The sequence below is a fragment of the Pezoporus occidentalis genome, unplaced genomic scaffold (genome assembly GCF_034315485.1).
Source record: "Pezoporus occidentalis ecotype Australia unplaced genomic scaffold, CSIRO_AGI_Poc_V1 ctg206, whole genome shotgun sequence".
Lineage (NCBI taxonomy): Eukaryota > Metazoa > Chordata > Aves > Psittaciformes > Psittacidae > Pezoporus > Pezoporus occidentalis.
The window spans coordinates 896,109-920,404 of record NW_026913921.1 but is presented as its reverse complement, the minus strand read 5'-3'; the positions used below and the strand labels follow the sequence as shown (position 1 = coordinate 920,404).

General features: G+C 42.4%; 1 protein-coding gene across 3 annotated transcripts in view; it reads right to left on the bottom strand.

Moving 5' to 3' along the window:
- Positions 1 to 3,749: 3,749 nt before the first annotated feature.
- Positions 3,750 to 24,296, bottom strand: part of LDAH (lipid droplet associated hydrolase) — a 126,790-nt gene continuing 106,243 nt past the window's right edge. For 2 of the 3 annotated variants that reach the window (XM_062618903.1, XM_062618901.1), the window contains one exon: positions 3,750 to 6,987. In XM_062618903.1, coding sequence (XP_062474887.1) covers positions 6,796 to 6,987 — 192 coding nt within the window. In that variant the 3' untranslated portion in view covers positions 3,750 to 6,795. The remainder of the gene's footprint in view (positions 6,988 to 24,296) is intronic. The other variant, XM_062618902.1, reaches the window with a different exon arrangement.

The following is a 24,296-nucleotide window of genomic DNA, read 5'->3' as shown; positions in this document are numbered from 1 at the left end:
TGGGATCAAATTATGCTGATGCCACCTAGGTCTTCACCATCAGAATCTGGATCCAAGCCCAGCCTCTCCGTCACTGTTTCATTGGTTTTGGTCCCAGGTTTTGGGGAGATGATGGTAATGTTCCTCATAGTGTTCGATTAATTTCCTCCATCCTGCCTTGGCAAATTGGTACAAGGGGATCAGTTAGAAAAAAACCTGAGGGGCACAGTTACAAAGTCTAGGGCTCCCTTTCTCCCAGGCTAGTCATTCCTGGTTGTTGGGAACTACCAAGCACTGGAGCTTAGCTGGCAGCAGCAGAGCATGGAATAACACCCACAGGCCAGGAAAAGGAGTGGTCAGATGTGGAGGAGCTGGGCTTTGGTCCCCATAATGGTGCCAAAGTTAAGTGTGTAGGCAGTGATCAGCTGGGGATGGGGCATTTTGTAGGGCAGTTAATCCCCTCCTTGGCTGGGGTGGTGGTGGTCACTCTGGTTACATTCACCCCATGTGCTGCAAGTAATGGACCTTTCAAATAGTGCGGGAAAGGAAGGGTCTGAGTTTCTGAGGTGCTGAACATCTAGTGCTCCCATGTGCTTCAGTCAAAGCCACACTTGTGCAGTACTTTTGCAAACCGATCTCTTACAACCCAAGGAGTACTTAGCGGCTTTGCCCACCTGCTGTCTCCAGCTCCATCTTGTGCTGTGGCTTTTTGCTGGAGGAGCTGGTGGAGAAGCTGCTCACAAGAGGTGGTGAGGTCAGCCCTGCTTGCTGCCAGTTTGCTGAGTCACTATGTATGCCATCACCGTGTGCTCTTCTGAAGTCAAGTCAACACTACCTGGAGCACCTCGACAAAGCAAGTCTGTCTGCTGGTCAGTCGTGGTTTTATTTATATGTTCTTTTCTTTGATCAGAAGGGAAAACAGCAACAATTGAAAAAGGACTCGTTTCCAATAGCCGTATCTCTAGTACTTATGATTCTTGAAGCAGTACTCGTATTCCTGTGTGTGCCTCTAAACTATCCATGTATTTGCTCTGCTTTTTCAGGTCTGAGTGTGTGAAATATCTCTAAAGAAGATAGCTCTGTAAGTGATGGTGTAAATGCGTTCTTTGTATGTATTCTGAAGTTTAAATAGGTTGTACATATGGGATTGTAAATGAACTGTAAACAGCAATCTATATTTTCTCGAATATATTATATAGCAGTATATATTTGTTAAATAAGTATTCTTGTATACTCTTCAATAGCCTTCTTAATATTTTGTACAGCTAAGTTTATTAAATATTTTATTGATAATTAGATCTCTGGAAGGACTTTTCTTTTGAAGACTTGTGCCTGTGTCCTGAAACCTGACAGCTCATTTCAGAGCAACCTTCATCAGTCACCTTTACTTCCTGGGCTACCCAAGATGCTAAAACCCAAAATGAAAAAGCCATTCATTTTAAACTGCCTTCTGTGGCAACCTCAGGTATTTTCCAAGAAAAAAGGTGCAGAACAGTGAGTGTTTGCAATGGATTTGTCATGGGATTGTACATACCTTTTCTTCCCCATGTTTCTAAATATAGTTCACTTGCCTTGACTATGCAGCTCCAGCAAGCCAAACAGGATTCTCTCCATTGACATGAATAGAAAGCTTTAGAGGCTCAGAACCATTGAACTGAGGGGGTAGATGTGAGAGCTGGAACACTGTCCCCAGCTCAGATCATGCTTGTGACTACCTGAAAATGCAGGTTCCTTCCTAATAAACATGAGTTGCAGTATGCCCTGTATGATGAGAGTGGATGATGTTCACACTTCAAAACGTTTATATTCTGTAAAAAGTATTTCTGTTCCTAACAGATTAGAAGAGCTGGGTCCTTATCAATTTTAAGGGTGCCTGTTTGGGAAAAGGAGTAACTGAGTTCTGATGCTGGGAAAGCCTGTTTTCCCCAATTCCAAACCATTTCCATACACAAGCATTCTCTTAATGTATGAAACAAAGTATAGTGTAGAGCTTGGGTGCTTTAACTTGAGTTTGAAGTATTTGTAAACTGGGAGAGTGGGGGGCATCCCCACTGCCTCTTTCATTGTTAATTCCTTCAAATAGGATGGAGAAAACTCTCCTTTGCATGTCTGACTGGCAAACACTGCAGTCAGATAGTCAGATGTTTCAAACAACATTCTTCAGGATGAGGAAGGGGATTCTCCCCCTCTACTCCCCCCCTTCATAAGACACCCCCCCACCCCCCGCAGTACTGCCTCCAACACAAGAGGGATGTGCATCTCTTGGAGTGCAGAGGAGGCCATGAAGATGCTCAGGGGGCTAGAGCACCTCTGCTGTGGAGACAGGCTGAGAGAGCTGGGCTTGTTCAGCCTGGAGAAGAGCTGGGGAGACATTAAAGCAGTTTCCAGTACCTAAACAGGCCCACAAGAAATCTAGAGAGGGACTTTTTACAAGGGCATGTAGTGACAGGACAAGGGGGAATGGCTTTATATTGAAAAAGGGCAGATTTAGACTAGATATTAGGAAGAAATTATTCACTATGAGATTAGTGAGGCACTGGCACGGTTGCCCAAGGAAGCTGTGGCTGCCCAATCCCTGGTAGTGTTCAAGGTCAGGTTGTAAGGGGCTTCTAGTAACCTCCTCTAGTGGAAGGTGTCCCTCCCTGGGGCAGGGGTTTGGAACTGGATGAGCTTTAAGGTCCTTTCTACCCCAAACCATTCTATGATTTTTTTTTTAGCTGCTGTAAACCACCTTCCACAACACGAATACTTTCCTGCAAGCACATTCTTACAGTGATAGAATGGTTTGGGTTGGAAGGCAATAGGTGGAATGGAAAAAACTAATCCATTTATTGTGAGCTTAATCATGTGAAAACAGTCTTTAATTAAATCTGTCCCTGCCTGTCCCATCTGAGCATGCATGTCAGGCTGTTTTGTAACTTCTGCATGATGCTGCTGAGAGCACCAATCTCTTCTAGCAGCTGGCTTGTATTGTTACTGCTCTATCTGCTGCTTGTACTCCAACCCCATCAGCTGTTACAGAAATATATGGTATTTTAATGGTTCCTGGTCACTCACAAACAACCTCTGGATTCTTATTTTGTGAACGTGCCAGGAATGAGAACATTCGCCTGCAAGTGAAGAGCCTCAGTTACTTACTGTGGTTGGGAATCTGAGTGTGACCTGTGACACAGAGTAAAGCAAGTCTCTTGGGTCTAGTAAGTTTATTCAAATTCAGTAATATCTTGAGTGACTTTATTAATGATAACATTGAACATCTTGTTTAAAGTCTTTGTTGGCAATTAGCTAGACCAAAGAAAGGGACAGGGAGTGGATGCATGTAAAAAGCCATTGTCTGTAAAATAAATACACAGATACCTCAACTGCAGAGGAGAGATTATCTGTTGTGGCTTATGTATGTGATGTCTCCCGTGAGTCAAGAAACTGGTGTTTAGCTTAGAGTCCAACCCCAAATTCTTCAACATAAACAGCAGGCAAGCACTCATCAAGCTTCCTGAAAGGACAAACCTCACTAATCCACACACTCTATAGCTCATTCAAAGCAGCAAACAGAGCTGGAGGGAGGAAGGGGAAACACTGATTGATTATCTTGGAGTGCCTCTGGATAAAAATGCTGAAGTAAATCAGGTGCCTACCACCCACTGGTTTTCTCTGCACTTCGCAGATGTCTACTTCACTTGTGAAATTTGGGGTTTGGCAAGTAATTTAGTGACTTTTGTATGCAAAAAGTAATGAAGAGAGTGAACAATTTGTAAAAATAAAGAATCGAGTTATATTTTACCATAAACCTCTTTATTTTTGTTACTGGAGTTGTGTACTTTGTCATAAAAGGTATTGATCTAGCAAAACACTTGAACGTGAGTCAAAGTCACTGAAGCTAGCAGGATTACTCATGTGGTGAGAATTAAGCACAAATGTGAATGACAGAGATTATGTGCTACTGCATACAGTCAATTCATTTGTGATACATTTCCCAAGAATTCTAAAGTAGTCTAAAATAAGCAAGACCACACTGTGTTCTCATGGGAAGTTGGCACACTTGGACGATAAGCACTTTTGACACTCTCTGCCTGGGGTCACGATGAACACCACAGGCTTCAGAGGAGCTGGTTTCTCATTGTGTGAGATCTGCTCCTCTTAGGAAATACAGCTGTGAAATCTAGACCTGTGCTTTTTGCAATGATTAGAATAGCAAATTTTCAGATCTTAGCCTTACAGAAACAGCTTCAGGAGGAAGGTAGCAATTGAATTGATAGGTTTTGATAATCTTAGAGAAAATTAATTTAAGAAAATCATAAGGCATTATCCTGCAGTAGATCTGACCATCATTGACCAGATCTAATCTCAGTTTAGGTCTTAATGCAGTCAGTAGGATTTATTAGAACAGATTAACATTTGTATAAAAGGCATACACAAGTCAAGTACAAGTATTGCAAAATTAATTCCCCATACAAAGTATGCACTGTAAACAACTGCTGCTCATAGGTCCTTCCAGGCTTTAATAGTCACTTGTCATCTTTGGTTAATGCAAGATATTTTCTGTCCCCAAGAGATTCACTACAACAGCTGAACTTTTACAAACTGAGTCCTTGCTTAATTACCCAATTCTATGTACTTTGAAGAAAAAATGTTTTGTTCAATCAATTCAATGTGTAATCCAAAATAACCAAGTGACCTGCATTTTTTATGTTGCTAACAGATAAACAGGTGTATATGTGTATATATATCTCTGTGTACATACATCTATACCCATGTTCGTGAACACCCTGCCCCTCATTCTGCCCCAGAGAGCACCTAGGCCAATAGATGCATTTAGCATCTGCCATAAGGCCATCCAACAGGAATGCATGCCAGCATCTGGGGGCTACTGAAACATGCACAGACACCTACAGTTATGGATTTCTAAAGTCAGAGCAAGAATTGTTTTGATCATAACCAAATATGACCCTGTAGAAAGAAAGAATGTCCCATGGCTCTCCCATAAACAGAATCAGTTGCACGGGCACAGTCCCTTTACTCCGAACGTGTCTCGCTCCTCTCCATGCTGCTGCAACTGTGGTCTCAACGTTTCTGCCTCAGACATCAGTATCTGCTTCATTACACAGCAGTGAAATCTGAAAATCCACTGGCTAGTCTCAAAAGCAGTTTCTGATGTGAAGACAGTCACTTAAACCCACTGTCTGACTGCAGGTTTGAGAACCAGTTCAGAATATCCAGAAACTGAATTCAAATTGCTCTAAATATTAGTGAAAGATTTGAGGTGGACTTACACAGAAGTGGAAGGTGTGGTTATAACCTAAGAAAAGATGACGGAATTAAGTCTTTCTGCATCCCAGAGAACATTCTGCAGTACCATTCTCATTAATACCATATTAGAACTCTTAATAAATCATAAGTTAAGATACCCAATGCATGATCTAAACTCTCGTGTTTGGAAGGGCAGGACTTCTCCTGACTATATTCTGTAGTGTTTCACTTATTTATAAATGTCTCTATGAACTCCACAGGGAATGTATTTCACAGGTTCATGGCTAGAAAGCTTTTCCTGATTACACTTGGCTCTGTGCCCCTTACTTACATTATTTTCATTTCTAGCTATCGCCTGCAACTTTTGTTATCACAACGGACAGGATGATTTTTCCAGTTTCTAGCTACCTGTGAAGGAGAGGGATGAACAAATGTGAGGAACAGTGTACTTGTCAACAATGTGCTACAGCAAGGATATGGTTCTCAATAGAAACATTTCATGCCATTTTAGGGGTGCAACCATGGCAGAGTAATAGCCATTTTCTCACAGTGGACTTATCTAATTTGTGGCTTGGCAGAAAATTCCATACTTCAGTCCTTCGAGCAAAGAACTGAAATTTAGGCATGCATCAAAACAGGTTTAATTCTTTAAAGTTGCTGAGCAAGCACTGTTCGCATTGACTTCATTAGGAAAGCTAAGCCACCTGTAAGTAGTTATGTGTGGATTCTGCAATCTATTTTAACCTTTAGTATTGGCACATTTGACCAGTGTCCTTTACCTTCTCTACAGTCAATTGAAAACTGAAACACTTGGCCACATTCCAGACCAAAGCTCTATATGCATTCCCTTGATGCGCAGCCACAGTTACCTTACGGTATTTTTAATACCCTGTGGAGTCCTGGCAGCACCTTAAGCTCCCTCTGAGTCTTGGAGAAACTGCACACCTCATCTTACGCAGTTCCCTTGTACTCATCCTGAACCCAGCCTGACCTCTGGTTGACCACCAACCCCATCAAACCTGGAGGAGGCAGCATTGAGTTGTCCTGGGGCTGTGAGCTGTTCTGGCTGGCATGCACCAGGGTTAGTGGTGGATTAGATGTCTGGAGGGGGGCCAGGCCTTTCACAGCATACCAGGATTCACTGCCAGGATCCATCCAGAGGGAGATTCCTATCCATACAGAGTAGCCTGGTGTTTCTTTCCAAAGCAGGCCAGCTGGGCTGCCCTGAACCCATCCCTGACAGTTCTCCAGCAGCTGAGTCAGGTGGTAGTAACTCAGGTACGCTTGTAGCCAGTGAATCAGTGCTGTCTTGAGTGTTAGCAGACAATAAATATTCCACCCTTTGCCAAGTCCTGCAGAGTCCTGAAGACACAGGATGAAGGTAGATCACTACTGAATCAATAAAACTATACTTTGGACCAGCCAGTCTCTCTTTAGCTTCCTCTGAAACATCTTAATGTAAAACAAGCCATAATATATAATGAACAGAAAAAGGACAGACCCTCTCACAAAAAATTACACATTCACAAAATAATAACACCAGTTTCTTGTTAATCACTGAATCTGTGTTTATAATTTGGTCAGGTCATCCTGTAGCCAGTCTGTAATCATGGCAGCCATCTCCTTGCTGGCATCTAGTACAAACGCGTGGCGGAGCCCTTTCTCACAAAGGCGAATGTCCCCATCTGGAAAATCCAGTTTGATCTCATCGTAGTAGTGCTGTGGACACCAGCTATCTCCAGTTCCATAGTAGAAAATCAGCTAGAAATTAAAGCATATAAAACCATTAATTTGAAACATTACTGATGAAGTCACCAATGTCCAACCAAAGAGCACCAAAGTATTTGGAAATAAGCAATGTTTCATGATCCAAGATATACTGTAAGAAATACCAAATTGGTAGTTCTCAATTGTTTCCAAGTCTGCAATTATGATGAAGCCAATTAAATGCTCTGTGACTCAGTTTCCCCCTCTGTAAAACTGTGGAACACAATACAGGCTTAACTCTGAAAACACAGATCTGCTGATGAAAGTCTGTCTGTCTTAAGAAATTTGTTATTATGGATAAAAACATCTAGCTGTCCATGGAGTCCACACCTAACCAGGCAAACTGCTGCGTTTGCCCTAGCTGTTGTCTATGTTAGTTTTCTATCTATTTAATCAAACAGCAAAATTACCAGTAAACTTGATGCTATGTCCCAGCTGAAGGAGCTAACCATTATGGACTTCTGGATAGAAGCTAAGAGAAAGCAGGAGGTTACTCTACATTTGTGAGTAGCTCAGTCTTACCAGCATCTGCTAGGTGTTGCCTCAAACCACCTGCCTGGTTGGGCCTTAGGTGGAAGAGCACCTATTGCTCTTAAACCTTAGTGTTAGATGTAAACTAGCAGTGATGCACTCAGAAATGTTAGAATAACAGCAATTAGGGTCATTCTCAGAAGCAAATCTTTTTTTTGCTTTGCTAATTTTTAATCATAGAATCATAGAATAGTTTGGGTTTGAAGTGATCTTTAAAGGTCCTCTGGTCCAACCCCCCCCCCCCCCCCCCCCCCCCGCAATGAGCAGTGACATCTTCAACTGGATCAGGTTGTTCAGAGCTGGTCCAACCTGACCTTGAATGTTTCCAGGGACAGAGCACCTACCAGTTCTCTGGGTATCAATCACCCCCCCCCCCCCTTATTGTAAAAATATTCTGTGCTATATCTAGTCTGAATCTACCCTCTTTTAATTTAAAACCATTACCCCTTGTCCTATCACAAACTGCCCTATTAAAAAGTTTCTCTCCATCTTTCTTGTAAGTCCCCTTTAAGTATTGCAAGGCTGCACTAAGATATCCCTGAAGCCTTCTCCAGGCTGAACAACCCTAGCTTTCTATCTTGTCTTTGCGAAATGCTGCCTGTGTAGAGCACAGGCATCTCCTGGAGATCAATGAGCAGTTTTCTTTTGGGTTGTAATATGGAACTCATATTATACCAAGGTCCATTTTGAGCTTGCCCTAATAACCTTTTTCAATGGCATACATGAAGCAGGTGATATGGGGCCCACTTAAACACCAAAGTCATAAATTCCAGGCAAATATTATATTTAACAAAGTGTCTTTTCCTCTGTTAGAAACACTGAATGTCACTCTTTCCTAAGTCATCAGTTTCGCACATTTTCATTTCAACCTTGCATGCTATAGCCATATTTTTTCAATTTCTATGAAGTATTTGAAGGGAGAATAGTTGTCTGGGAGATGGCAAGATTAATAACGATTACTCTTTATACTAAAATGTTTGAATGGAGGTACCAGGAGGATATTGATTGCTCAACATATCATACACAGAGCGTGGCCCAACTGCATTACTCTCATTTGTTTCATATTTCATTTCTGTACTTCAGTGATTAACTGAGCAATGCTATCATAAATTAGGGGACAAGAATTTTTCCTTTCATCACAAAAATCTTCAGTTCCATCATTTCTGTAGCCATGTGGAATATAAATAAATGCACACACTGGGGGAGAGGTGGACAAAGAGCCCAGACTGCATTTCACAAAATGTCACAAGCTTTTGTCTAACTTGCTTTTCTCTTGTTGAAGCGCACGCAAATCTTGGACATTACTCACTATTGCCTGTATTGAATATTTAGTATCTCAGTTGCATAGACACCAACGCAATATATAGAATGTATACTTGAAACACAGAACATAAGCTGTCCCACATTAACAAACATTACTGGTTTCCTTTGTCACTCACTAATTGCTGGAAACAAGGTATGTTGTTTGTTTTAGCAGAAAATGTCTTTTGATCTTGCCTTTGATTCATAAATTGTAAGATGTCACACTAACAAAAAGCCAATATAAAAAGGCCAGCTGCATTCAGACCTTCTGAAAACCAAACATCTGACCAAATTATGTTTAACCCTGGGCTCCATTACCAGCAGATACAAAAATAAAGATTATGAAACTGAGAGAAAAAAGAAATGGAGCAACCCCAGTTGAATGGAGTGGTCCTTCACCTTATTAGATATTGTGAGAGGCTAGTCATAGAGTCTCATTCATGACTATTTAGAAAAAGGCAAGAAATAATTTACACTTACGAAGGATAAAACACTTGGCTTGGTCTGCAAGACCTGTGAAATGGGCTGTTCTCCAGGTAGGGTTGTAAACTTGAGAACTCACAGATTTGGAAACGCCTAAACAACAGATTTATGTGCATTCTTAGCTTGTACCTGGTATATGTGCATTATGGTTTAATCTTTCATTGCATGATCCAAAGGATGCTTGACTCACTCAATCCACTGACAGGACGTCGTTCAGCTGATGAGCTGCTATTTGATAACTTTTTTAGTTCTAAATTCTGTGTGTGGTCTGAGGATTTATTTATTACAGATTTCATGGTTTACAGACAAAATTTATTTTCCTATGTGCATTGCTCTGGCATGCACCAGTACAGGATTTGTATGCTCACATTTATTAATTTAGTTTTGTGACACCTTAGTGACCATTTTCATCTCCATTTTGCAGATGGAGAGCACAAAAATTAATGTCAAACTACATGCATTAATTTGAAAGTATGCAGTGTAGTTTGAAACACCTAGAGCTGATTTCCCAGTGTGTGTAGCATTACACGGAATTGACTATGCTCAAAGGATAGAGCTCCTGGACTTCATTTGTGGGTGCTCTGAAACACTATCTGTCTGTAAAACAGATTTCAAGGTCTTAAATGAGATACTCAGAAAAGTGAGAATGAACTGTGACCATCTATGAAAGATGTATTACTGACTTCACCAACAGACCACCTTGGATGTGAAGTTTAGGTGCCTTTACCATGAAGCTATAGAATCATAGACTAGTTAGGGCTGGAAAGGACCTTAAGATCATCTATTTCCAACCCCCCTGCCATGGGCAGGGACACCACACACAAAACCATGTCACCCAAAGCTTCGTCCAACCTGGCCTTGAACACCGCCATTTTTACTTACTATAGTTCCCTGTTTCTTTCAACAGGCATTTTACAACTTCTGCCAGAAATGAGGTAGGAGTTTTGCATCCTTCATTACAAAGGTCTTTTGGTTAATGAAAGAGGAAAAAGGAAAAAGTAATGTTTTAATGAAAGACCACGTCTATGCATACATAAAAGGTGTCTGAATGAAGATCCCAAACTTTGAAGTGCTTGGTAATGCACTGGTTTTAGCAGAGCTTGAGTATACAGTCTGCTGGGCTTGAAGGAGACAAACTAAAACCCAGGTATTTTACATGTGCACCAGTACTGGCAACAGTGTTAGCACCTCTAGATCTGCTGCCTTAGGCTTCTTTCCCTAAAGCTAATGGTGTAACTGAAAGATGTTGCACTGTCAGATTCTCACCAGAGGAACATGGGATATCTCCCTGCTGGGTATTATGCAGGGAGTGTCCAGCATGGACAGTGATTTAGTTTGGATCTATTGTGTGTTAATGAAGCAAATGTCATGTCCACATTTACCATGCTTTGGTTCACATTGTGGAGTAGTCTCAGGGTGTATGAACTCCTTTCAACTGAAACTAAGGGAAAGATGGTCTTTCGGGTCACCCTTAGTGAGCTCCAGTCAGTAACTGACATTCAGTCCATGGGATCAAACAACTGTTGGCTAAAGTAATAACTCTCTGAGATGCCTACATTGGGAACTTCAGGTCCTCACCACTACTGTTTACCTCTATGAATTCTCTTAACATTGTGCTTCTCCTGTTTTTAATCCAAACAGAGCCAAAGGCACCTGCTGAGAAGAGGAATGATAAAGTTTTGGAAGTTTAAGTTCCACTCCAAGCAGAAAAGGGCAAAATATTTACCACCTACTGGCCTCGCTGGTCCACCATTTGTCCAGCCTTTCCAAGTATGACTTCTGTCTTGCTCCTTTCTGGTCTCAGGACTGGCTCTACTCCCCTTCGGCTCATTGTTTCAGCACTATTCTCCAACTTCCAATTTCCACTACCTCTGCTTCTTATTCTGGTCCCGCATTCTTGCTATGCCAAGTCCAAATTTTAGTCTTCTGTTTTCTCCATCCCATTCTGAGTCTCAATTCCAACCCTAGCTGCTTTCCACTCAGCAATCCTCTTTTTTATCAGTATAGAAGCTCTATTCCCAGCCCTATTCCTCAAATATCTTTCAAACCGTCAGTTGTTCGTAGCATAAGGGTTGTGTTCAGTTCAATGTAAAACCACCTAAATACAGTTAACTGTAGTGTGTTGTTTGCATGTGTACCAGGCATCCAAATTCCCAGCGCACAGCAAGGAAAGACATACTCAATAAAGCCAGCAGTGTTTAGAAAGATATTCAGCTGAAATAGTGGGTGTATACTGTAAGGTGGGTGAAGCTGCAATTAAGTCACCACTAAGAACTCGGTTGCCTAAGCTGCCATTTGAGATGCTCTAGACACCTGAGGCATCTGCATGAGACTGGCAGGTATGACAGATTTTATAGGACTTTCTGGCAAAGCAGCTGGCAGCCAGATGGGGATATTCCACAGTCCCCCAGATTAAACCAGATGTTCATGTTTAGTGGCCAAATTCCACCTTGACTTGTTCAACAGATTTCTATTGATTCTAATGGGGTAATCTACACCACTAATGCCTCCTGCACCCGTAGATTCCTGTAAGTAAACTCATAAAGCATGACTCAGGTGTCCATACATAAATATCTGGTAGTGGCAGTTTAACACTTGGACTCGATGATCTTAAGGGTCTTTTCCAACCTAAATGATTCTGTGATCTCATGCGACTTAAGACTGATATGCTAGCATATTCTGTTTGGTCTCCACTGCTGCTGCAGACAGCTTGTACGTCTCATAGGCCAGTCTTGCTTGGGTAGCTCAAATCCATCACCTCATATAGCACGAGAAGCCTACCTCTATCCAAACAAAAGGAGCCTTTGATTCTTCCTGCCGCCTCCTCCTCTCTGTTTACCTCTCACTCACTAGTTCCCTCTATGCTAGCTCAGCGCCTATCTCCTCTGCCAAGGTCCTTTCCAACCCTATGATCCTATGATTTTATGAATAGCTTCCCTTTCTAAGCCAAGAATTTTTACCATGAGGTAACAATACATTTCCCCCTGAACCTTATTTGTAGACACTGTAGAACCCTTTGGACTGAAATAAAAAAATAAAGAGTCAAGTTAGGATAGACACTTGTGTCATATATGCAATTAAAGTTTGGGTACATTATAACCAACTAAGAACAGTTTTATAACAGGAAGAATTTTATTTGATGCTGCAGTTATTCTCTCTGCTTATTTCATGTGCAGATGTTGGTGCGTGCATTCTGTGTGTCTATGTGTATATATGCTTGCAAATCTAAAACTTTAACATACATGTTTCTTAATTACAAACCACCAACAGAATTCAGAATTATTTTCAAAATGGTTCCCTATACCTGATCTAGTTGAAAATGTCCCTCCTCATTGCAAATGGGGTGGACTAGATGACCTTTGAAAGTTCCTCCCAACCCAAACTATTCTACGATTCTATGGTTATGCAATAAAACCTAAAAGCAGAATTGCAATTAAGGTGTAAATTTTCAGTGATGTAGATGATGGTACAGGTTCTGTGAAACTTGACAGATACTTGACTGTCATTTCTGGTGTTGAGGGTCCCCCTTTGAGTGACAAAATGCCTGTGCTCTTTGCCTATGCCACACACAGCCACAAAATATACAGATGCTAGGATGTTACCTATTTTCCTAATATATTAAGATAGGTTCATGTTTCCAGAGTCCAAAAGTTCTCATCTCATTTTAGCATCAGGAGTATTGCTATTGCAACACACAAGCACGTATGATCAATGAACCATGTGTAACCAGAGGCACATGGGATCTTCATTAACAGTAGAAAATACTGGCATGAACTGTATAATTTGTGTGGATCTGTAAAGTACATGTTTTCTGTGGACTGTTCACGTCTGTAAAAGACATCCTGAGTCAGCACAACCACTGTACCAGCAATGGAAAACTGCTGTCAACCTAAGCATTCAAAAATGGTGAGTCAGGCCCTCAAAATAATCAGACTAGCTTAAAAATAATCAGATTTACAAAACAATAAATAGAAGGTTCTTTCTATTTTTCTTCTGGTCTTAAACTTTTTAACGTTTGCATTTTTATAATTTTCCTGCCATGAGGGTGTGAGGATTATTTTTTTATTCTTTTGCAACACTGAATGCTGAGACTTCCAGGCATTCCTGACTCAGGAAAGAAATGGCAGTTACCACTGGAATTGACAAAGACTTTGTATGATTCCTAATGCAATACCCTTTTTGTTATAAGTGATTAGAACATGTTCTCTTTCAGGATCTTATGATGAGGGCAGAGTAAAGGGCATGCTTTGCTGGACAGTCCAATACCGCATTTGAAATAGTTAAGCAATTTCTAAGTTTCAAATAGTTTTACGATAACAGCAAAGTTCTCATAAGCTGTTCTACTATTGCACTGCTCAGAAGTATTTTCAGACTTAGCTTCTGTAAAAATAAAACACAAGTCAGAATAGTGCTCTGTCAGCCTAGTACCCTGTAATATGGTATGTGTACTCAGACACTGCACAATGATGGCAGCTGCTAAGTAAACATCAGAAGAATCTGAGATTCGTATCAACAGGATGTTTACATTTTAAAGAGTTTCTAAGAAAATAATAAAGATTTCCTGCAGTTGACTTCATTGGCACTTGTTTTAGTATGTATGACAGTTCACAGAAGTATAAATTACAGAGAGATTTCTTTTATGCCTCTGCTGTAGCTGTCAGAGGTCAACACTGAAAAAACAAATCCTAAAAAATTAAAAAATATTAATTGAGTTTCCTTTATCTCTCTGGAATTTGGTACATGTTAGAACAACTTTAGGATCTTATTACATGGGAAGGCACCACTCCAGCTGATGGCACAGAGAGAAGGACTGATCTCTGTGGATATAAACTAGCAGCACACGTGCAACAGTAAGAAAGGCTGTACCAGTGGCCTTGCTGAAATCCTTGTACCTGATACATTAACTTTTTCACAGTATTGCTCCCTTGTGCATTCACTGGTTGAGACAGCAGCTTCCCTCTGGGTGCCACCTCTCAAGAGTAATCAGTGAATAGTTTCATTTGGTCTTGGATGAAAAATAGTTTAAAAGGTATTAACCACAACTAGTTTTAGATTTAATCAAGATTTATAGAAAATGACTTAGCTTCTCTGGAATTATGAAAGCATCTCCACCTTATCCTGCCAAAAGAACACTACAAACGCCATGGGAACAGACTGGTTTGGGACACACTTTTTTTTGGACTTGCTTCAGTTATACTTTGGCTTTACTAATCAGTTTCTGGGAAGAATACAAAGAGCTGGTGTTGCCCTAGGAAGCCCTAAATGCTTTGGGATCTGGTTCTCTGAAACATCAGCTCTCTCCCCTTGTGATCCTGCTGTGGTTGAGATCAGCTGGTGTGATGGCAAGGTAGAACTTGCTTCTCAAGTTTGTTTTATCAGAATTACGATTCCTAAACTTTCCATGGGCAGTGCAAAGCCAACTTTTTCTGCTGGACCATTATGAGAAAAGGCCGTTGACAATCTGAGGTACACAATGCTATCTTTACATCCTAAACTGTAGGGGTTGTAGTAAAGGTGTAATGGGCAGCATAAGTGTTTGTGGTGATTTTATAAGAGACACCCTTGTCTCTAAATTGGAGAGACATCAATTTGATAGGTGGACCACTCTGGATAAAGAACTGGCTGGATGGCCGCACATAAACAGTTGTGGTCCAGCTGCAGACCAGTAACGAGTGGTGTCCCTCAGGGATCGGACTGGTCTTGTTTAACATCTTTGTCACTGACATGGACAGTGGGATTGAGTGCGCCCTCAGCAAGTTTGCCGATGACACCAAGCTGTGCGGTTTGGTTGATACCCTGGAGGGAAGGAATGCCATCCAGAGGGTGGCATTGTGGGATGAGAGAGAGAGGGGGGTGAGAGGATTGTGAGGCGGGCTGATGCCAACCTTATGAAGTTTAACCATGCCAAGTGCAAGGTCCTACAGCTGAGTCAGGGCAATCCCAGGCACAGCTACAGGTTGGGCAGAGAAGAGATTCAGAGCAGCCCTGTGGAGAAGGACTTGGGGGTGCTGGTTGATGAGAAAATGAACACGAGCCAGCTTCAGTGTGCTCTCGCAGCCCAGAAAGCCAACCGTATCCTGGGCTGCATCAAAAGGAGTGTGACCAGCAGGTCGAAGGAGGTGATCCTGTCCCTCTACTCTACCCTTATGAGACATCACTTGGAGTACTGTGTGCAGTTCTGGTGTCCTCAACACCATATACCAGCCTTCCAGTATCTGAAAGGGGGCTATAGGGATGCTGGGGAGGGAATCTTCATTAGGGACTCTAGTGATAGGACAAGGCGTAACGGGTTCAAACGTAAGCAGGGGAAGTTTAGATTGGATATAAGGAAGTTCTTTCCTGTAAGGGTGGTGAGGCACTGGAATGGGATGCCCAGGGAAGTTGTGAATGCTCCATTTCTGGCGCTGTTCAAGGCCAGGTTGAACAGAACCTTGGGTGACATGGTTTAGTGTGAGGTGTCCCTGCTCATGGCAGGGGGGGTTGGAACTAGATGATCTTAAGGTCCTTTCCAACCCTAACTATTCTATGATTCTATGATTCTATTTAACATAAGGAACATGGCCAGTTTTGTTAAGCCAACATAAAAAAAAAAAAAAAGAAACTAGCTTCCCTGTCTGAAAAGGGCATGAAGAAACATTTCAGTTTCAGAGAAATCAGGATGTAAACCCTGAGACATGGCCAGGCATAGTGGCTACTTTGCACATGATTCAAGATGTGTTACTCCTCTCCCCGGTGTCAGGTATGGTGTTCTACCAAATGACCAGAGTGCAGGCTCCTGTTCTCTTGCCTTTGTCAGTGTTAACTGGAAATTCGGTAAACTGAGGAAGAGGAAAGAGCCTCTAACTTTGCTGCAATTAGCAATGTTACCGACTGCTCTGCACATAGAACCAAGAGATCAAGCAAAGGCACTTGTATTTCCACTTTCTCAGAGATAACGAAGGGTCAAACTCAATGCAAAGTAAAAATGTGTTTTTATAAAAAGGATGCACAAGATTTATCAACAAACCAGGGTGATTAACTTATTTATATTATCTACGTTACTCTTGGAGACTTAAAAGCGCTTCAAGGGGGTATATTTAGATGTGTCAGGAACATGAATATTTCAGAAGTCAAGTCTGTATAAATACAAAAATAAAACCAAACAAAACCAAACAGACCTGAAACCACTATTTAAGCAATACTTTTATCAGGCCAGATTCTTCTAACCACATTTACTGCAAACAGTATTTTCCCCTGGGTATCAGGCTGACTTACACTGTCTACCTTCAGTGGGTCTTCAGCTAAGGTTAATCAGCCAGATCCCTCTTACAACAGCAGGATCTGCAGTAAATGGCAATTTTGTTCACTGCCACGCAGTGCTCTGTGGCAGAGGGAGGGAATGTAAGTGATCAAGGGGTAGTAAGGGTTGGATGGTAACTTCTTAAGTATTCTTCAGAAGGGTGGGGAAATACTGCTGTCTTTACTCACCGTGTGTAGCACACACTATATACCTCTCCCCAACCCCCTGGAAATTCATGTCATCCTTTCTTTATTAGAATAATGCACAGCATGAATGATGGCAACAAGAACTCAGTTACAGAACAAGTGAAGTATTACAGATAAGCGATATTGCAGTGCATTGATCTTCTTGAATGCTCACTCAGATCCTTCTCCACTGAGGAGAGAAACTGCTGATCCCTGCTTAGGTATTTTGGGTGCTTCAAAAAGAAGGCTGTTCTTGTGGCTAAATGACAAAGGCACCAAAATCCCCAAGCATATGTGCAAGTTCCCTGACTTCAACTCTGCACCTCCAGGGAGAGCAGGCCAAAAAGGATGTGAGACTAGCCAAAAAAAGAGGTGTTCTTGGCTCCACAGAGCACTTTGCACCTACTCAGAAAGAGTGTTTGGAAGGTTTTTCACAAATGTAGGCAAGCAACTCACTCAGGCTGCGGGTAGGCAAAGTATTTGTAGCATTCTTTTAACCACTCACCTTCAGATCATGCTCTTCTCACTGGGAATAATTATTAAACCCCTTTGGATGTCTAAAGGGACTCAAAAACACTGGGCAACATCAAACCAGCTGCTTCAGGGGTCAAATAGTTCTTGGTTGCTCCATTTTAAAAGCTTTCTCTAGCAAAGACAATTTTCCAAAAGCAAAACCTAGCACTTTTTCTGTGGAAATACTTTTTTTTTTTTGCATTTTTTAATCTCTGAGTTTCACTGTTTAGTTGATACTTTTGGAGAACAAATTTTCTGTGGTACTACTGATGTGACATAAACTTGTATTACATTACATTTTAAATACACCACTAAAGTAAGCAGGAAGTGGCAAATGTACTTCATTCATTTATTTTTGTTCAAAACTGAGTTTCTTCCTCACCTATCTCTATATGGATGGTTATGTGTCACCACTCAACCTGAGTGCAAATAAGTTCACGTCCCGTAAACTTCCAGTTTATACTTTTCCCATTTGATTAAAAATTGCAGTCAACAGAAAGTTTGTGGGTCAGGGTTAAAAGGTTAAAGGGAGAAGAGCTACGGGGGACATTATTGTGGGGATATGTTACAGACCAGCTGACCAAGGGGAATCTGTGGATGAAGCACTCTACAAGAGGGACAGGAACAGCCTCACACTTGCAGGCTCTTGCTCTCATGGGAGACTTCAACCACCCTGATATCTGTTGGAGGGATGGTACCACCCGGCACAAGCAAACCAGGAGGTTCCTTGATTGTGTGGAAGACAACTTCCTTCTGCAAGTAATAGAGGAGCTGACAAGGAGAGGTGCCATGCTTGACCTCGTGCCCACCAACAGGGAAGGGCTCATTGGAAATGTGATGCTCCAGGGCAGCCTTGGATGCAGCGATCATGAGGTGGTCGAGTTTGAGATCCTCAGGACAGTGAGAAGAGCGTGCAGCAAGCTCACTGCTCTGGACTTCAAGAGAGCAGACTTAGGCCTCCTCAGGTTCCGTGGGATATAGCCCTAAGCTAAGGGGAGCCCAAGCAGGTTCCTAAGCAGGTTCCATGGTATATAGCCCCAGAGGGCAGGGGCCCCAAAACTGTTGGATGATACTCAAGGATCACCTACTACGAGCTCAGGAATGTTATATTCCCTAGAAGGAAGAGCAGCAGGAGGGCCAGGAGACCTCCATGGATGGATAAGGAGCTGCTGAGGAAAATTCGGAGGAAAATTCGAAGGAAAAAAGAGACTTATAAAAGGTGGAAGCAAGGACAGGTGGCCTGGGAAGAATACAGGGAAGTTGTCCAGGAAGCTAGGGACCAGGTTAGGAAAGGTAAGGCCCAGTTAGAATTAAACTTGGCTAGAGTTGTTAAGGATAACAGCAAGGGATTCTATAGGTACGTAGTGAATAAAAGACAGACTAGGGACAACTCAGGCCCCCTCCAGAAGCTATCAGGAGAACTGGCTACCCTGGATTTGAAGAAGGCTGAGGTTATGAATGACTTCTTTGCCTCAGTCTTCACTGACATAGGCTCTGACCACAACACCCAAGTGTTGGAAGGCAGATGCAGTGACTGTGAGAATGAAGACCTTGCGCCCACTGTAGGAGAGGACCTGGTTCAAGACCATCTTAAGAAACTGAACAGGCACAAGTCCATGGGTCCTGATGAAATCCATCTGTGGGTCCTGAAGGAGCTCGCAAATGAAGTTGCTAAGCCACTGTCCACCATATCTGAAAAATCATGGCAGTAAGGTGAAGTTCCCGATGACTGGAAAAAGGGAAATATAACCCCCATTTTCAAGAAGGGGAAAATAGATGACCCAGAGAACTACAGACCAGTCAGTCTCAGCTCTGTGCCTGGCAAAATCTTGGAGCAGGTTCTCTTGGAAGGCATGCTAAACCACATGAAAAACAACAAGGTGCTTGGTGACAGCCAGCATGGCTTCACTAAGGGGAAATCCTGCCTGACCAATTTGGTGACCTTCTATGATGGGGCTACAGAACTGATGGACAGGGGTAGAGCAGTTGATGTCATCTACCTGGACTTGTGTAAAGCGTTCGACACTGTCCCACATGACATCCTTGTCTCTAAATTGGAGAGACATCAATTTGATGGATGGACCACTCAATGGATAAAGAACTGGCTGGACGGCCGCACACAAAGAGTTGTGGTCAATGGCTCAATGTCTGGCTGCAGACCAGTAACAAGTGGTGTCCCTCAGGGATCGGTGTTGGGACCGTTCCTGTTTAACATCTTCGTCGCTGACATGGACAGTGGGATTGAGTGCACCCTCAGCAAGTTTGCCGATGACACCAAGCTGTGCGGTTCAGTTGATACGCTGGAGGGAAGAAATGCCATCCAGAGGGACCCTGACACGCTTGAGAGGTGGGCTGATGCCAACCTCATGAGGTTTAACCATGCCAAGTGCAAGGTCCTACACCTGGGTCGGGGCAATCCCAGGCACAGCTACAGGTTGGGCAGAGAAGAGATTCAGAGCAGCCCTGAGGAGAAGGACTTGGGGGTGTTGGTTGATAAGAAAATTGAACATGAGCTGGCAGTGTGTGCTTGCAGCCCAGAAAGCCAACTGTATCCTGGGCTGCATCAAAAGGAGCGTGACCAGCAGGTCGAAGGAGGTGATCCTGCCCCTCTACTCTGCCCTCATGAGACCTCACCTGGAGTATTGGGTACACGTCTGGTGTCCTCAACATAAAAAGGACATGAAAGTGTTGGAACAAGTGCAGAGGAGGGCCACAAGGATGATCAGGGGTTGGAGCACCTCCTGTATGAAGATAGGCTGAGAAAGTTGGGGCTGGTCAGCCTGGAGAAGAGAAGGCTGTGTGGAGACCTCATAGCAGCCTTCCAGTATCTGAAGGGGGCATTTAAGGATTCTGGGGAGGGACTCTTCACTTAGGACTGTAGTGATAGGACAAGGGGTAATGGGTTAAAACTTAAACAGGGGAAGTTTAGATTGGATATAAGGAAGAAGTTCTTTACTGTAAGGGTGGTGAGGCACTGGAATGGGATGCTGTCGTGGTTTAAACCCTAGCCAGACAGCTTGTTCACTCACTCCCAGTGAGTGGTGCTGGGCTGAGAGCAATGGGCTCCCCCCCCCTCCCCGGGGCTCTCCCCTTCCCCGCTCCCGGAGGGATGGGGAGGAGGATTGAAAGAGTGCAACTCCCATGGGTTGAGACAAGAACAGTCCAGCAACCAATGTACAACACAAATCACCACCGCTACTACGAACGACAACAGTGATAAGAGAAAATAACAAGGGAAGAGAATAGAATACCACCCGGCAAGAAATGAGTCTGACCCAGAAGCCCGTGTCCTTCCGGGTAACTCCCAGTTACCCCCCGCCCCAGGCATGATGTGCTGTGGTATGGAATACCTCATTGGCTAGCCTGGGTCAGGTACCCCGTCTCTGCTTCCTCATGGCTTCCCCTCCTCCCTGGCAGAGTGTGAGCCTCACAAAGTCCTTGGTCAGGGTAAACATCACTTAGCAACAACTGAAAACATCGGTATCACCAGCACTGTTCCCAGGCTGGAAATCAAAACAGAGCACTGCACCAGCTACCACGAAGGAGAAAAATGACTGCTACTGCTGAACCCAGGGCTGCTGCTCAGGGAAGTTGTGAATCCTCCATTTCTGGCAATGTTCAAGGTCAGGTTGGAGAGAGCCTTGGGTGGCATGGTTTAGTGTGAGGTGTCCCTGCTCATGGCAGGGGGGTTGGAACTAGATGATCTTAAGGTCCTTTCCAACCCTAACTCTTCTATGATTCAATGAAAAATTATTCTTTTCAGACAACAGGTATTTTTTCATCATTGTACCCCTACTTCAGATGTTTCATGTCTTTTTCCTTACACAGTGTACCTGCTGCACAAGGCCACTGGCAAACTCAAGAGGCCTATAAACCTTTTTTTTGTTTAAAATGCTAAACAAAAGAATCATGATTTTCAGTTTCTGGAGGAGGTGATTTATGGCCTCAAGAAATTATGAACCACTACATAAAGCTTACTACCAAACTGATTCAAGAATTCCTGAAGTGTGTTGGAGCTCTTGATTTAGATATGCTTTGGAGCAGATCCTGTACTTTGAAATAAGACTACTGTGTGTTAATCATGGACTAAGAAACAAAATATATCTCAGTAAGTATAAAATCCAAGAGGTGACTTTTTTAAAAACAGAAGTTCCTCTGTAAGTACCCTTTAATGCAATATGCTCTTGATTACAATAGGTTTATAAGCTTGCTTAACAGAAAGAGTCAGTAAAGCTATGTCTTAAAATAAAGCAATGAATGTGGCATGATGCAGTCTTAAAAAGTTAGGTGCTGTAGAGAGCCTCTATATGAAAATACCATTGTCTGTAATTGGTATGCTAGTGAATGCTCAACATAACCATTTCCCTTTAAAAATTTCTATTCTATTTGTAAAAGCTCTGTAATGCTTAATGCTGGTCCATCTTTTAAGAATATGGAATTACACCCGCTTCCTTTTGTGCAGGAATGACAACAAACTTCCTGTAGCACAGTAGTACCTTTGCCTCCAGTTTCTGTTAGAAAAGCAATTGGTGTTTTCACAGTGAAAGAACATAGCTCATCTGGCTTAGACACGATCAGCTAATGATTCACCATCGAAGCTGAGCAAATCTATCAGCATCCCCTATCTTACTTGTTTGGAGCTTGTGATGTATCACAACTCCCTGTGTCATTGCAATACTAAGCTTACATTCACGTACTGCTAGATCCAGATGAATCGCTTTAGACACAATTTTTAATATAGTTCCACTGCTATTTAATGTGTACAACTTCTGTCTTTAGAAGGTTATAAGTGGAATATCTCACTTAATTATCCAAAAAATATTCCAGCTCCGATTCTTTCAGCATAAATTTCAGCAATTAGCATTGTTAGACTAAGAATCTGGGGTCTGGAGATAAAATTTCTCCTGCTCCCTAACTAGTCATAATTAAACCCGGGCATGGAAAGATTGGAATAATTTAGTGTCTCTTCTTCTTTCTTCTTCAGATCACAGAATGCAAATAAGATCCAGAAATAACTTTTCTATTCCACAGCAGCTGGCAAAGTCAGGTGTTAAGACTGGCTTTTAGCATATGATCACAGCAACTACTAAACAGTATAAATTTTTTTGTAGTGACAGTTTGCCAGTTCTATAGCAACTTGGACTATATTTCCTGTTTTTATAAACTTCCAACCTTTATAAGTTAAGCCCATTTTTATTGTCAATACACCTGAAATTTACATAATGCCAACTCAAAATTTTTCTCTAATTCTTACATTTCCAGAAATTACTAGAAGATGAAAAAAGGGACACATTTAGCTTAATTTTTAGACCTGCTTTTCCTTCAGTTTGCCAACTGCTTATAAACTCGCTTCAGCTTTTTGTTTTCTTGAGTATGTTTGCCACTTTAAAAGTATGAGGATATAGAAGAATCAATAAAAGAAAGTTAACACAGCTTTAAAAAAGCTCCTGCCTGCCAAGGCCGTGCTTAGATTGACAGAGTTAACAGAAGCACAGATGAAGCAGACTAGGACACCTGCAAACTCTTACTGTTGGCTATGAGCCTTCATTCAGTACAAAAACCAAGTAATTTTGTGATGTGAAGCATCTGAGCAGACTACCTGAAGTCACTGGAGCTGCAGCTCATTGCCACCACTATGTTCCTCATCCAATGAAGTTTTTATACTTAACTTCAAGCACCTGTGCTTGTGATTAAAATTTCCAATAGCAGCTGAAGTGCTGCTCCTGCAAGCTCTTCACTTTTATACCCTAACACAGTAACCAGCAGCCTTACCCTCAGTTTCAGAGCACTGACAGCTTTATCAGGCTTGCCTGGGACCCCAACCCACATCACCTGCCTGTGGGTCCAGGGTCTCCATCTCTGTCCTTTGCCTTTAGTCTCTGCTTCTCAAGCTAAGAGTATTGTAGGAGTGTCTGTCTCCAGCCCTGGTCCTGTCCCCTAAATTGAAATTGGACCTATGCTGTAAATAGCTTGTTGCCTGGATGGGTCCCACCATGCAGCCTGCCTTCCATCATGTCTTTGGCTATGCTCCTGGATGGACTTTGGACCCACCTTGTAGCCTTAGCCTTGTCTCTAGTCCCACCTCTGGTCCTGTCTCCTTTAGTTCCTGACTGAATTCTCTGGAGGGATGCTGTAGTTGGTTCATTGCTTTAACTTGTCTGGGACAGTTGATGGACCCTTGCCACACTCAGGTGCTGTGGGACTGGACCCTGCTTGGTGAGGGCACTGCGGGGGTCACCCTTGGCTCACAGCTCCCTTTCCCTCAGAGAACAGGCAGACCTTGCAGATCCCTGACACTCAGAGAGGTGATTCACTAAAATCAATCACTTCTCTTGAATTCATTCAGATTTGGATTAACTCATGGAAAGTTTGTTTAAGACTGAGAATATTTGCCATCTGCAAGATCAACCCTTCAGTTTCTTCATTGAGATTGCCCCCAAAGTGCAGAACAACTCTGAATACTCTGCAATTAAAATGAAATACCAGGCATGCCTAGTGCAGTGCAGCGTTCCTTGTTCACGTGTGCTATTTCAGCTTCTTAAAAAATAGAACTGAAATATCTGAACATACCTTTCAAAGTGCAGAGAATACAAATGGGATGAGTAAAAAATAAATCAATTTTCAGCCAAAAAAAAGACTTATTTATGAAGTGAACTTTGTACCATATCTATCTACAGTAATCTTACAGAGATCTAGGACCTTTGTCCTAGAAAATTCTGTTCTAGGAAAATCTCTAGCAGTTCAAAGTGCTGGAATCATTCATCCTGCAGAAAGACAGGAATGATACCAGAAAATGGAGGGAAGGAAGGGGACACAGCAGAATTATATCTTACAATGATTATCTACTCACACAGAGTCTACCTCAACAGTAGTTCATTAAATGTGGCTTATAAGCCATCTGGAATTGTCTGACCATGGTCACACTATCAAATTCTCTCAGCCTCCAGAATAGGATAACCACATCAAAAATCCAATTAGGAACAGTTCCTGGCCTTTGCCAACCTCTGAAC